This window comes from Etheostoma cragini, chromosome 1, assembly GCF_013103735.1.
Source record: "Etheostoma cragini isolate CJK2018 chromosome 1, CSU_Ecrag_1.0, whole genome shotgun sequence".
NCBI classification, from domain to species: Eukaryota; Metazoa; Chordata; class Actinopteri; order Perciformes; family Percidae; genus Etheostoma; species Etheostoma cragini.
Genome location: NC_048407.1, coordinates 6,692,986 through 6,707,986, shown reverse-complemented (window position 1 = coordinate 6,707,986; position 15,001 = coordinate 6,692,986). Strand labels below are relative to the sequence as shown.

General features: G+C 38.8%; 1 protein-coding gene across 3 annotated transcripts in view; it reads right to left on the bottom strand.

Annotated features, from left to right (window-relative positions):
* lrrk1 (leucine-rich repeat kinase 1) overlaps positions 1 to 15,001 on the bottom strand; it is a 101,815-nt gene that overhangs the window by 78,748 nt on the left and 8,066 nt on the right. For 2 of the 3 annotated variants that reach the window (XM_034873496.1, XM_034873572.1), the window contains exons 2-3: positions 11,571 to 11,717; positions 41 to 231 (exon numbers count right to left, since the gene is read on the bottom strand). In XM_034873496.1, coding sequence (XP_034729387.1) covers positions 41 to 231; positions 11,571 to 11,640 — 261 coding nt within the window. In that variant the 5' untranslated portion in view covers positions 11,641 to 11,717. Of the gene's footprint in view, positions 1 to 40; positions 232 to 8,261; positions 8,471 to 11,570; positions 11,718 to 15,001 lie in introns of those variants that run through there. The other variant, XM_034873639.1, reaches the window with a different exon arrangement.

Sequence of the window (15,001 nt, the reverse complement as noted above, 5' to 3'; positions counted from 1 at the left end):
AGCAGTTAACAATGTGACTATCTACTTAAAGTGTGCTCACCCCATCGATGTGGGGCATCCCTGCGCTGCACTCCACACAGCAGGCTTGTTGGATCAAATTCCTGGCAGCCTCCCCCTCTCCATCTTCATAGGCTGCCCGGATGTTCTCCAGAGTAGGAGAGGGAACCAGTGCAGAGCCGGGACTTGGACCCTCAACCAACGATGCCTTGGCTCCCATATCCTCCCCAGGGCCTGACAAAGCAGAGGACAGACATAAGAGGGACAACAGTGGTCAAAAGAGTATTTGTGAAGAGGAATGGAGTCATAGAGGCTCATGGCCTCATGCTGCAGGTTGAACACATTGTATTACTGTAGTTCTGTTAGAAGCATAGGCCCAGAACTAGATCACTTAATTAAATAAGTTTTTTTTGGCATGAACTAGTAACAGCTGATTGAATTAGAGGCTGGTTATAGTTGTAAAATGTTGAGTTTTGTATATTGGGGAATGTGGTTGACATCAAAGGCCAAATACACCAGAAGTAGGGGGGTTTAGTTATCACGGTACATGTAATAAATGTAGTGTATTGACTGCTCTGGAGGCGAGGCTTAGTGAGTTTGAGGCACGTCTCCACACCATGGAATCAAAATCATATGCTTCCATAGCTAGCCAGCGCCGGAGTCTGATATTAGTAATCAGAGGTGCAGCGCAATGCGCTCCACTGTGCTTCCACTGGGTCAATCGCCCACTCATAGTCTAATAACCATGATGTCTGTACCACGACTCAGAATGGTTAAATTAAAAGTAAACAAAAGAGGGGCTATACTTTAATAACCTAATTGGAATTAAAACTACCACTGCAATGATAAAACATAATAGGAAAATTAGATGTGGACTATTAAATATTAGATCTCGGTCTTCTTTACTTTTACTAGTAAATTATCTGATAAATGATCTAAATGAAGCCACTCCTCCCAGTCATACCCGTGGCGTTACCCGTGGTTAATTACTAGATCAATATGTCTCTATTAACAGGTTAATATTTCTCTATTAACAGGTTATGTACCCTGGTCAGCCAAACCTCTCCTGGAAAAACCCACCCTTGACCCTGAGGTCTTAGCAAACTATAGACCTGTATCTAATCTTCCCTTTCTCTCCAAGACCCTTGAGAAGGTAGTCGCTAATTGGTTATGTGATTTTATACAAAGCAATAGTTTATTGGACAACTTTCAGTAAGGATTTAAAAAAGCATCATAGCACAGAAACGGCACTGGTGAAAATCACTAATGACCTTCTAACTGCTGCAGACAAAGGACTTGTCTCTGTACTTGTTTTACTAGATTTTAGTGCTGCATTCTACATTTAGTTGTCATTGCTTGGACCAAATCACTTCTCCTTATACAGTTATATGCTTCCTCTAAGCAATATTATTAGGAAACACTCAACTAACTTTCACTGTTATGTGGATGACATCCCATTAACCCTATCAAAGAAGCCAGACAAAACCAGTCAGTTAGCTAAAATTAAAGTATGCATTAATGATGTAAAATCATGGATGACCTACAATTTTCTGATGTTAAATTCAGACAAAACTAAAGTTATTGTGCTGGGCCCTAAACATCTCCAAACTTCATTATCTAGGGATATAGCTACGTTGGTGTCGCCCTGGGCTCTAGAACTACTGTCAGGATATATTCTGTAACGCCCATATAAAACAAACCTCAATAACACCCTTTTTTCATCTTTGTAACATTGCCAAAAATACGAACATCCTGTATCCAAACCATGCTGAAAAACTAGTCTATGCATTTGTTAATTCCAAGCGGGACTACTGTAATTCTTTCTTTTCAGGAAGCTCAATTAAGACCCTTCTGGACCCCTGATCCAGAATGCGGCATTGCGTGTTCTGACAAAGACTAAGAAAAGAGATCATATTTCTCCTCTATTAGCTTCTCTGCATTGGCTTCCTGTAAAATCCAGGATTGAATTTAAAATCCTTCTCCTGACCTAAAAAGCTCTAAATGGTCATGCACCATCTTATCTTGAAGAGCTCTTAGTGCCTATTGTCCCAATAGAGCACTATACTCCCAGAATTTAGAGTTACTGGAGTCTCTAAAAGTAGAATGGGAGCCAGAGCCTTCAGCTATCAGGCTCTCCCATGGAATCAGCTTTTGATCTGGGTTTGGGTGGCAGACACTGTCACCACATTTAGGGTAAACTTAAAACTCTCCTCTTTGCTAAAGCTTATTGTTAAGGAGTGAGGAGCTGCCGCATTTGCGTAGACCGGCGGGGGAGGGTGTATAGCCGCAGACATGGCATCCCTTCTCTTCTCTGCTTCTCATCATAGTCATCAGATTAACTTACCATATAATCAATAATATAATAAAACTAGAGAGAGGCAGGACAGTACAGCCTAACCAGCCTCCTCTCTTTACCCTGTCTCGCTTAGTTATGCTGTGGTAGTTTTAGATTGCAGGGGGACTTCCTTTGAAACACTGAGCTCTTGTCTCCTTTATCTTTCCATTTGTGTCCATCCATGTCCCAGCAATGCCTGTTACTAACCTAGCTCTGGGGAGTCAGTCCCTAGATCTGTTGGGTCCTTGTAAATTATAGAGTATGGTCTAGACCTACTCTATCGGTAAAGTGTCTCAAGGTAACTCTTGTTATGAATTGATACAATAAATAAAATGAAACTGAATAAGTAGGTAAGTAAGTTCCCGCACGCACAAAAGCACAGACACACACACTTTCCCCCTGGACTGATTTGGCGTAGCGGCTGGCGTGATCCTATTGCAAGGTGTTCTTTAGTTACTGAATGCCATTGTGTTTTGTGAAATGTTGTGTTTTGAGAAATGTCGTGTTTTGTGAAATGTTATGTTTGGTAAAATGTCATGTTTTGTAAAAGTCACAGACAAAAATCCAAGCAGACTTTTTCCATCATATCCTCATCCGCCACACTCAGTCTTTTCAGCCTTGGTTATTGGCACAGGTTTTTCAACATAATGAAATACATAACATTCTGGAGTGTGGTCTAGACCTGCTCTATCTGTAAAGTGTCTTGAGATAACTCTTGTTGTGATTTGATACTATAAATAAAATTGAATTGAATTGAATTGAATTGAATAACAGAGCAGTGTGGCCTGCATGGACATGTATTATCTATGAGTGCTTATAATAGAACATCAGCTAACGTAGTCTTTCATTTATATGACTTGGTTGGTTTGTAGAGGCAGTCATCTAGGGAAAATTTGGTTGTACATTTCTTATTCTGTCAGTGTTTTGATGCAGCCCTTCTTATTTTCCAAAGCCCTAAATCAACTGCCGTTGAACATCTAACAGTGAGCTAGGACCACTTTTTTCCACTGAAAACCAATGTGTGGCAGAACCTATTGTAATACCTTCATTATAACCAACTATGGCTGCACGATTATGGCAAAACAACATTGCTTGGTTTATGGAGAGGCGGCAGATGCGAGGACATTAGCACCGGTGCGTCCTAGAGGAAAAATTGTAGTCGTGCCCTAGAGCCCTGTAAGCTAACAGACGCTAACAGACGCTAACTAGCACTGGCCACTGCTGTTGTCGAAAAAAACAACACAGATGGGACGCAATGTTGCGTTTACTAGTAAATTGGTAAACCTTGTGACCGACGTATAACCGACTGATATCTGTTAAATTTTCCTCCCGTTACTATGTCCTCTGTGACTGTCTACATCTAGAAACTAACAACTAGAAACATCTGGGAACAACTGACTGGCTCATGATCAAACAGTGGTTTACGGAGCGGTAAATGGCTTTGCAAAAAAACGGAGCATTCTGTAAAATGACACATTTTTTTTAAATTGCTCAATCCCGCAAATTTGATCGTGGGAAGACAAAAATGTGATCGTGATTAAAATTCAATTAATTGTGCAGCCCTATTACCAACAATATTGTTAAGGACAGTATTGTATGGTAACTTACACTGACAGCATTTGAGATATCCGAAGCTTGCAATAATGAGCTTTTCTCTGACACCACCCTAACAGGGCAATCCGACTACAACTTGCCCTACAATAAAAGAGCATGGAGGGGGCATAATGTTTAAGGTACTGATAAAACAATTAAGTACTTCGCCCAGTTTGAGTATGTACATAACACTGTGCACAACCTAAACTTTTGATTCAAATTCTATATTCATGAGCGTGCACGTGTGTATAGGCGTGTAATGGCCATGTACTTGACTAGACAAGTTGGTTTACTTTTTCACGATTCATTTGAATAACACCTATAAATTTACAGCAAACTTTGACACTTTTCTCAAAATCATGGCTCATTATGTAATTTTACATAGTTTGCTTAAACTTTGGAGTACAAAAACAACACTGATATCATTAGAAAGCTAGGAAATCACCTCTTTCCAAATTAAAAAAAAAGTGTTTTTTAGTGGTCAATGTGATTTAAAATGATTTTAAGGCTTGCACTAGACAAGAAGTCTTCCTCATTGATGATGTACTCATTTAAAATTTTGACATTTTGTGTACTATAAACACTGCAGGCAGATCATGGTACTTCCTCAGGCAATATTAGGCCCATGCAAACAGTAGTCAGACCACAGCAGGTGGTTTTCTTTCTGGTTGGTTTCCAGCTGTAAAAGGTGTAAATATTGTTGCACAAAAGAAGCCTGTTCATTTATAACTGACAGTTGGTAATAACTAGGGTCATTACCACCCTGAACTCACCTATGCACTGACTCCACTCCACAGCCCCCCGGACCCCACCGCCCCGGACTGTCTTCTTCCCTCCAACTGTGCAATACTCTTATACTGTTATACTGTTATATAATACCTCATCGGACACTGGAATCTGTGTCATTTCATTTCATACAGTGCAATATTTAATATATTAACCTTTCCATTTCATTACTGTGCAATATTTATTTATTTATTACTAGTACTTAATCATTTCATTTCATCACTGTACAATATTATTTATTAATTTGTTAACACTTATCTACTTTTACACAATGTGCATTCAAAGCTATTTTATGTGTGTATACATTGGCGCCGGACTCAGGACTGTGCGCCAGCACCCCCCGCCCCTCACTTTTTTCTCTGCACTACCTACACTTTATATCTTTGCCTTTATATTGTTGATATTTTATATTGTTATCTTGTATTCCCATATTTTTGTGTCAACGCTGCAAAGGGATTGCTTCAATCTCGTTGCACAGGTACCGTATACTTTTATACGGTATAATGTATATAATGTATATATGTGTATAATGACAATAAAGGCATTCTATTCTACTAGTTAACTTCATAGTTTTCTTTTTCTTGCTTTTGCACATCACACTGTACATTCTGTAGATTAATTTCTTGGTAAATAAGATGACACATTTGCTCGTAACTCAAACACACAAACAGAAGTTAATGCTGGTCAATCTGGGCCTCCCTGTCAGTCAGACTGGTTATTCATTTAGACAGCAAACACTTTGCTTTCCACTTGCAGCGCTGTTTCAGCTAAATGTGCCTGCTTCCTGCAGCTCAGTGGCTTTCCAATAAATAATTAAGACAAAGAGAATCTGACTAGGGCTGCTGAGGCCATATGAGAAAGCCTGAGGGAGTGAAACCATTAGACACAAATGCACCCCCCATCCACCATCAATACTCCCCAAACAAAGTCTTACACAACCTGTCTGGGAAAGCTAAAAAAAGACATTGAGAGGGATCATGATGCCAACATCTTCTCCATTACTGAATTTCCCCTTCCATTTGTCCATCTGATTAAGTCTGGTTTTAGTTTGGAGATCAAAGGAACAAACACTCCTGACTTCTGATGTTCCCTTGGATCAGAGAGGCTCCAAAATCAGGGTAGCAGCTGTCGCCTTGGTCCCGCTCCATGTTCTGTGATGCCATGTTCTACTGCTACACTGCAGTGCCCTGCTACGTCCTGCTGTGCCTTGTAATGCCGCACAGCGTCCTGCTATGCCATGAACTACTACAAAGAACTGCTACAGACTACTAATTTTTTCTATTTTTGTTATTGCCACTCTTCATTCTAACCCCAACCGGTCGTCAGACACCGCCTACCAAGAGCCTGGGTCTGACCGAGGTTTCTGCCTAAAAGGAAGTTTGAAGCAGGCTCCTTAGATGGATTTGTGGTCACCACTACATATTTTCTCAGCTTTGTTTTGGTAGCTGTAGGGTTGTCGGTGTGGCTTCACGGTCTGTTTTACGTTTAAATGGCAGTCCTTTCTTAAACTTGTCCATGCTTTTCTTGCAACAAAGTATTATTAATTCATATGGAGCCTCCCTGTGCCCCCAGTTATAACTCTGGTCTCCCAAGTTTGGTAAACCACTGGCCTCAAATATTTGAGTTGACTTGTGTTATAAAGTCAGAAGTCAAAGATACCAAATGCTATTAGGAACTTTCAACAGCTTCATGTCTATGCCCGGTGACACAGTGATTCCTAATGAAACACTGCAGCTAAGACGAGATCACTGATGGGGTTAGTTTTACATTAGTAAAATAGTTTTTGAATGTATTTATCTGTAGACGAAATGTATCTGTTCTGGCTCAATATAGAGTAGATAGAGTAGATGGTGTCCTCTATCAGATTAAAGGGGGGGTCATCCTGACACGTCTTCCTTGCTTGCATTCAGCAGTTTTCTACCTTTCCTACTTTTTGGGGTGTACATGCAAGAAGCAACCCATGTTCTTCTACAAAAACTTTGTTATTATTTAGTTAGTTTATTTTTGCAACGTAACTCCTTCCCTCTTTCAGCCTATATTAAACATTTTTTCTAGAAATAAGTGTATACAACTAGTAAAAGCGTAATGTACATGAACTATAGAAAAGCAATTAAAGACAAGTTACAAGGTAATAATGAAGGAATAAGTTGAAGTGACATGTACAAAATAAGGCAACACGGTATGATATGATTAATGAGCTAGAAATGTTATGTAGTATATGATGTGGTGAGACGATATAACATATTAGTAGCGGTAGGGTGTACTAAGTATAGTATGTGTAATGTAATAGCAAGTAGTAAACATAATATAATACCCTTACTATAATAATATGACATATTATAGCATAGCAGTATAACAACTTAGAACTTCATCTTATACACCTGCTATAAGTTATAAAAGTAGCCTAAAAGTAAAAATGTAACTTAGTTGTGTTTTCCATGGTGGCCCAGTTACTTGTTGAGAGGAAACAAGAAACAATGCAGTAAAATAAAGATTCATGGGAGTTTTTATTTACACTTTTTTTTCAGGATGTACAAAATATGATTATCAAAAGAACTTATTTATGCATTTCAGTATCAGTAAATATCAATTTTTGGCGAACATTTTCATATCAGTGCATCCCTAAAAGGTGATGCAAAAAAAATCCGCTCATTGCTTTAAAACGTAAGGTTCGAAGTTATCAGTAATTTGCTTCTTTTTCCTTGCCATAAAAGTTCAATCAATTAGAACTAAGGCTGGCTACATTGCACACGTAACGTATGCAGGGAGGACGTTCCAACACAACGCTTTCACGATAATCAATTAAGCTGGCGACTCAAAGGACAAGAACAGCACAAATTCGTGCATATGTTCAGCGAAGAAGGTGAAGCAAACAAGGAATACTCTGTAGACTAGACAGGCGCTCGGGTCAACATTTGCGGTCTTTGGCCAAGCCTTCATAAATCGCCTTATTTTAAGGATACGACCCCTGAATTGAGACAAATTCTTACTTTTTTTATACTTTCTGCTAAAAACTTAAAATATTCAATCCATCTTTCACAGAGAGAAATAAAGTGTTTCTACTGTCTTTCATACATTTTGTGCTATTTCAACTTTTAAAGGGGACCTATTATACTCATTTTTAGGTTTATACTTATGTTGTGTTGCTATTTGAACACGTTTATATGCTTTAATGTTGAAAAATTTAAAAATCAACATTAATTTTCTCATACTTCCAATGGCTGATGCATGCATTTACCCTTTGTCTGAAACACATTTTGACATTTTTGTCACCTTCTTGTAAATGGAGAAAAGCATTTGAAGCAACATTTGGACCACGTCTCACTTAAATCCATCTATTAAAACCCAGTGTAATACATCCATGCATTCTTGAGTGAAAGTATAACAGAGGACATCAGAATCAGGACTCAGATCAGATATCAGTAAACTGATAGCAGTCAGAGCTCAGTGCAGAATACCTTTAAGGCTCAGCCAGTCTTACATGTGCAGCATATAAACAAGGCTACAGTCCACATTTAGCTCTGCCCGCCTGCTCCTCTCTCCTACTAACCTGCTCATAACAAAGCAGCAAATCCTCCATTTCCTTCTTCCACTATCGCATCTAAAGCTGAGCGCTTTCTTTTCATGGTTTCGCCTTCAGCTGCTGTGTGGCTTCTACCCAGCGGTGTCCCCTGGATGATCTGCCTCCTCAGTAACCCAATGACAGGCTGGCGAGAGTGGGAGGATGGAGGCGGTAGGGAGGGAGAGGTATAGAATGGGAGGAGGGGGTGGCAAGGAGAGGGAGCAGGGATTGAGGCTCCTTTGTTAAAGAGCCACGCCAGCCTCCTGTATCTCTCTCCCTCACAATGTCTCTGCTCAGACCCACTGTATAATTATGACTACGTTCAGTGGAAAACGTCAAAGTCCAGTGGAACACTCAGCCATAAGGCCGTGCAATAAAAGGAATTTTGAGCACAATTTTAATTTGGGCTCCTAAGTATGACAAAAACAATGTACACAGGAATAGTATTTTTTTTGCACATTACGTTTTGCAAATAAACTTTTATTTTGTCTTATGATAATTGAGCAGCCCTACCCAGCGCCAAGTAGAGTTGGGTTTTATTTAATTTATTTCAATGGCTATAGAAAATGTTAATTCAAGAAATTCTGCATTGGTCAGGGACTATTTTCAGCAGCTGGAGAGTATTTGGGGCATCAGGGTGGTGTTTATAGGAATGAGTCAAAACAAACATTAACACATCATTATTAAGGGTGTGCTTAAGACAGACATGACACTGTCATAACCATGACATGACACTGGACACGATGTATGTTTATGACTGTATGTTTATGACTGTATGTTTATGACTGTTGTCATTAAGTGTCATTCGTTAAATTATGGCACTTTTATTAACAGTTACTCAGAACTTGTTTGTTTGATTTGCTTTCGTTGTAGAAAATGCTGCTGTAACAAGGGAATTTCCCCGCTGTGGGATGAACAAAGTATCATCTAATCTAATCTAATCTACAGTGACGCAGCTTTTTATTCTGCCACACAACATGATTTTTCATTGATGACTACGTATATCAAACCCCAGACATCCATGTCAGAACAGCAGCCATCCCTACATGTATTAACATTACCGGTGTCAATGCCAAAATCTCCCACCGCTGACTGTCCTGCGGCAACAGCCACTAAGTTTAGGCACTGAAACGATAAAAAAGTGAAGTGGGCAATACTTATGGGCAGCTTGAAGATCTTCTGTACAACAACGGCCATCGGACGGCTCCGTAGAGCAGAAATTCCCCCAGCCATCCCACCCACACCTGTCTCTCAGCATCGTTGAGTAACGTTACAACAATCCCCTTTCCCCTATGTGCTGAAAATATCCAAAAGATGACACTGACATGTGACATATATGGTGATAGTGGTTAGCCTGCTAACTAGCTAACTGGTCAGCTACCAATACAAATCAAGTCAAGGCAAAGTAATAACGTGGGGAAACCGGCAGCTTTTTCCTTAGAAACACATGAATGCACGTTACTAAACGAAATGTGAATAAAACTTGAATGGGTAAGCTCGTCCATGAACAGATACATTTTAGTTGGCAATGATGTTTAAAAATGAAAATTACAACTCTCATAATCCCACATAGCTTCACAAAGTCATCAAAAGTCTGTGTTTACATCCATTGCTTTGATTGAGAGACCCCTAGAGGCAGAAAATTAAATTTTGTACGTTTAAGGTATTATCAATATATTTTCAACCAAGATATGGGATGAGACAATTCAGTTTATGTTAATATGGTTTAATGTTGCATTAAAGGACCCATTTCATCTGTAAAGCTTTTTTGAATCTCTTCTATCACTCTTCAGGTAACCCAGCCCCACTCGTCAGAGGCTCTCCTGCAACTCCGCCGCCTCATACTGCTGACATTTGCCTAAAGTTTAAATTGTTTTTTGCACAGCTGTATGTTGTTTACCAGAAAAAAAAAGTATTTTCACCAGTGGTTCCGGTAGTAACACTCTGTTGGTGGCTGCCACAGAAAAAAAACACAGCTTAAAAGAGTCCTTACTGGATGTATCTTTAATCTTTAAGTTCTAAGAGTAAGACGGCGCCTTGACGCGGGCGAGATATGTGGCCCATGACCAGATTATTATAGCTCGTGAAAATGCAGCACAGTGATGATACAGACATTACATACATGAGACGTACGTAACACCGCTGACCTGCGCATTCACTCTGTGCCGGACCTGTTCATACGAGTGGGCCATCACTCTGTGAGCAGAGAATCCAGTCTGCAGAGTAGTTCAGAGAATTGTGTACATGATCAAAGAAGGTTTTTGTATCTATTAGTCCATTGAACGCCCCCTCTCCCCCCCCTTGTCTATGAGTGTTCTCTTTCTCTTTTTTCTTAATGTATATTTGTTAGTAGACTGTGTATAACAGACATACAGATAGCACAAAACTCCATAACAAACAAGAATAATATCCTCTCTGGCTATTGTAGTCATTCGATGGAAAAGAAAACTATAATGTAACTGTCACACCAAGCAATATGAGTGAAAAATTAAGAAAAAGCATTCTGATAGGTCTATTTTTATTTATTTAATATTGTTTTCATTTACTTGTGTTGCAGCTATATATTTTCTAAACAGGGAAGAAAAATTGTCTTTGCATTCAATGTTGATCACAGTCTTTTTTGCTTTTTTCATTTTACATGTGGCTTTGACATGCAACTGAACATTTAGCCCACTTTATTGAAAATACCCAGATATACTGTATATTGTGTGTTGCCATTCAGCCAAAAAAATACAGAGGTAGGAGATATGGTTCATATCGCTTACACCTAGCAGGAACAGTCTTAGAGGTGCTATTTAACAACGTAAAACAGGTCAAATATTTGTTCAAATGGAGGCACGAAGTGGTCACAAGCAGAAGAGGTCAATCTGCACAAGACATGTCCCCACTTTTGACATAGACTGGAAGTTATAAGACAAATGGAGTATGCCAGGAGATCACACCAGCTTTCTTACTGCTGGGGAAAAAAGTGGATGGTTAACCTACTAATCTAATCCACTTCCCACTGTTTTCCCATCCTTTCCATTTACCACACAGCTGTGCTACAATCTGTAATCTGTTTTTGGAGAAGCTTTAGAGGAGTCTAAAACTGTCTTGAACTGTGTTCAGTGACACTCTGGTTCATGCATATATTTTGGACAGCAACAGATACGGCTTGTAGCTGTAAATCATTCACAATTTCAGTTCCCTTTTTGCTAAATTTAAGCAGTTCTGCAATGGCCCCACATATCAATGACTTTGGTTTGCAGTCACATCTTTTGTGAACCTTTGTGATGCTTCTAACACTACAACACTCACTGCTTTGTTGCTCCATTTTGCTGGGAGTGTCTCCAGAGTCCTGAGGAAGGCCAACAGACCAGTAAGACATTCCTACTGGAGTCACTGGTTGATGCTTATCAGAGCAGAGGTCCACCACAGAGAGAAGGCCTGGACTCAGCTGTCACCCTGCACGCAACAAAGCAGCAATGATTAAGAACAAACAGCAACACTTTTTTACCTATTAAATTAGGGGTCTTCAACGTTTTTCAAGCAAAGTTGTATAAAAGGAAGTTGCATATGAAACTACGATGTGTGGGTGCCCATAAGCCTTAAGCCTTTTCAGTGCGTAGAATACTAAGCTATTAAAAAAATTATTGTTAGCGTGAATTTATAAATCATGTGAATCTTTAGGAGTAACTGCACTTGTGGTTGGCTATCTTAGTAACTATCTTACTTATTAAGCCTATTAATGTTTTTTTTATTTAATTTTTTCACAAATATGCTGTATACAATTTATCTGTAAGCCCAAATGACTATTTGACTAATGACCATTTTTTATTTTGTTTTATTTTTTAACCTGCGTGATTTAATTTTCCAAAAGCTTTTATTTGTTAACTTATTTAAAAATGACAAATAAAAGCACTTTTTGATTTATTTGTTAAAAGTGTTAAATTATGTTAATTAAGCTTTTTTGTTAAACAAAAGCTAAAATAACGTGATTCTCTAGCTTTTGGAAAAGCAAGTTAAACCAACTGCAAAATATCAGCCCAAATTAAGTTTGCATTGACCAAAAAAGGGGTATAAATGCTCTCCTTAATGAATGGATTCCAAAATACGCGAAACATTACAATTTATTGGAAGAAACCAAGCAATTCCAGAGTTTCTGCCTGCCAATATTGTTAACTTAACAGTTGAGGTGGTTTGGGCATCTTGTAAGGATGCCTCCTGGGCACCTCCCTAGGGAGGTGTTCTAGGCACGTCCAGCTGGAAGGAGGCCTTGGGGAAGACCCAGGACCAGTCCTGGGGGGAGAGATTATATCTCCAACCTGGCCTGGGAATGCCTCGGGATCCCCCAGTCGGAACTGGTTGATGTGGCTCGGGAAAGGGAAGTTTGGGGTCCCTTACTGGAGCTGCTGCCCCCGCGACCCGATACTGGATAAGCGGTCGAAGATGGATGGCTGGATTATTATTAAATTGGAGCAATCCAAACCCAGCCAGCACAAACTTCAGTGCAGGGCGTTAACGCCGCTAACATAATTATGTGTGAAAAACTGCAGCTATTTTAACTAAATTATAAATATAACTTTTCATCTTTACAATTTGTATACATTACTGTAATTGACTTTACACTAATCAATGTTCTATAAGAAAAGAGGGAAATTATTTTCTTTGCTTTTTATTATACGTATAATACATATAAATATATTTAGAAGTTTTGAGGTAAACAAGAATGAAAGAAAATACATATACATATACATATATATATATATATATATATACATACATACACACAGTATATAAATATATATGTATATATTATTTTGTCTGAATAATTTACATAATTAATAGAAATGTTACAAACTAAGGGTACTTAATAGTCCAGAAGTTTTTTTAATCAAATCGGATGTCTTCTCTTGCCATTAACCCAAATCATCTATACACCCAAATGGCTGTGGTATTCCCATTGCTTACACCTTCATTACTTTGTGAAAAACACTAAGTGTGCAGTTGTACTATAGTAAAGGAAGCGTTTTTCACATTTTCACAAGTGTGTACGTAAACTCAGACATCTAATCTGGACAATTTGGTATCTTTGCTCTTTTACCTGTTCACTGTTTCTCTCAAACGATACAATGTATAGCTGTTTTATTCTTATTTGTTTGTTGTTGTTTTTTTCCAAAAAAGACTTTATGAGCTTTCCCCATATACTGTATGTGCAGAATGAGTTCACTAACAGGTCTAAAGCAAGAAACCAATGCATTAAGCAGTGTTTTAAATTCCCCATGCTGAAATCCACACTGTTTTGAATGTGTGGTTAACAGTTTTGACAGTAACAGTTAGCATTTGAGCAAAGTGCTGTAGAGCCACAGTGTTGTGCATGTTGTGGTTAAAGCCAAGTCTGTTGAGTTTTGAAAACTGTGTTCAAACAATGAAAAAAAAACTACAGTTGGGTCCACATGAACTGCTGCTGTGTAGACTGAAGTTAAATAAAGTTGGGCCCACTGTTGTCTAGCAATGAAAATAACTGTAATAGGACAGTTGTGCAGCTTGTATTTACCTTCACAAAAGTGATTGATTGGCCACTGCCACGGATTTCTAGTAGGTCAACCTTTCCTCTAAAGAGTAAGATCCTTTTTTAAACATAAAAACATCGCGAAATTGTGTTCACTAAAGCCACCAGACTCCACGTCAATGAAATGTAAAATACACTTCAAAAGGAATCAAAGATTGTTGTCAGTCACTTCACACAAAAACATAGGTAAATAGGGTTGAAATAGGGTTGAAAAAGTTACCCTTTAAAGTTAGAAAAAAACACACTAAAGTTACCCTTTAAGACACGATGGCTTCATCTGTTGTTAACACTGGCGGTAAAGTGAAGGTGTGTTCCAACGTGGACACTGGAGAGCACACAGAGTGTCACGCACACAGCGACACTTTTTTGTTAACTCAAATCGCACAATGTTTAAGTTTATTTATTTATTTAAAGAAAAAGGGACAGTGTATGGTAATGAACATTTCGAAGAATGTAAATATACAGGATTATAGATAAAGGCTAATTTATATCCTTAGTCCTTGAAAGGTTGATAAGTTAAGTTAAATACAAAAAACAAATCAGAGTAAAACATCACAATAAATAAATAATAAATTACTTAAATAACAGATCAACAACAGAGGACAAATTACAGATTATACCAGCTAATGACAACAGGTTTAATTTAGCAGTAGCCATTTTTTAACTGTTTTGAAAATGGGGTGAGAGCTGATAATTCACGTATTGGGCTTGGTGTAGAGTTCCACGTAGGGCTGCACAATTAATCGAATTTTAATCGCGATCACAATTTTGACTTCCCACGGTCAAATTTGCGTGATCGAGCGATTATTTTTTAAAGCGTCATTTCATAGAACGCTCCTTTTTTTTTTTTGCATAGCCAATCTACTGCTCTGTTAACCCGTCTGCTCATATGCCAGTCAGAGTTGTTCTCTGCACCCCGTGCAGCTCAGTTTCTAGATGTAGACAGTCACAGAGGACAGAGCAACCGGAGGAAAACTCAACAGATAGCAGTCGGTTATACGTCGGTTTTAAGGTTTACCAGTTTACCAGTAAACGCAACATTTTGTCCCGTCTGTGTAATTCAGACAACAGCGGTGAGCAGTGCTAGTTGGTGGCGGTTCTAGTTAGCTTCTGTTAGCTCACAGGCTCTAGGGCGCGAGTAATATTTTTCCTCTAGGACGCACCGGTGCACATAATG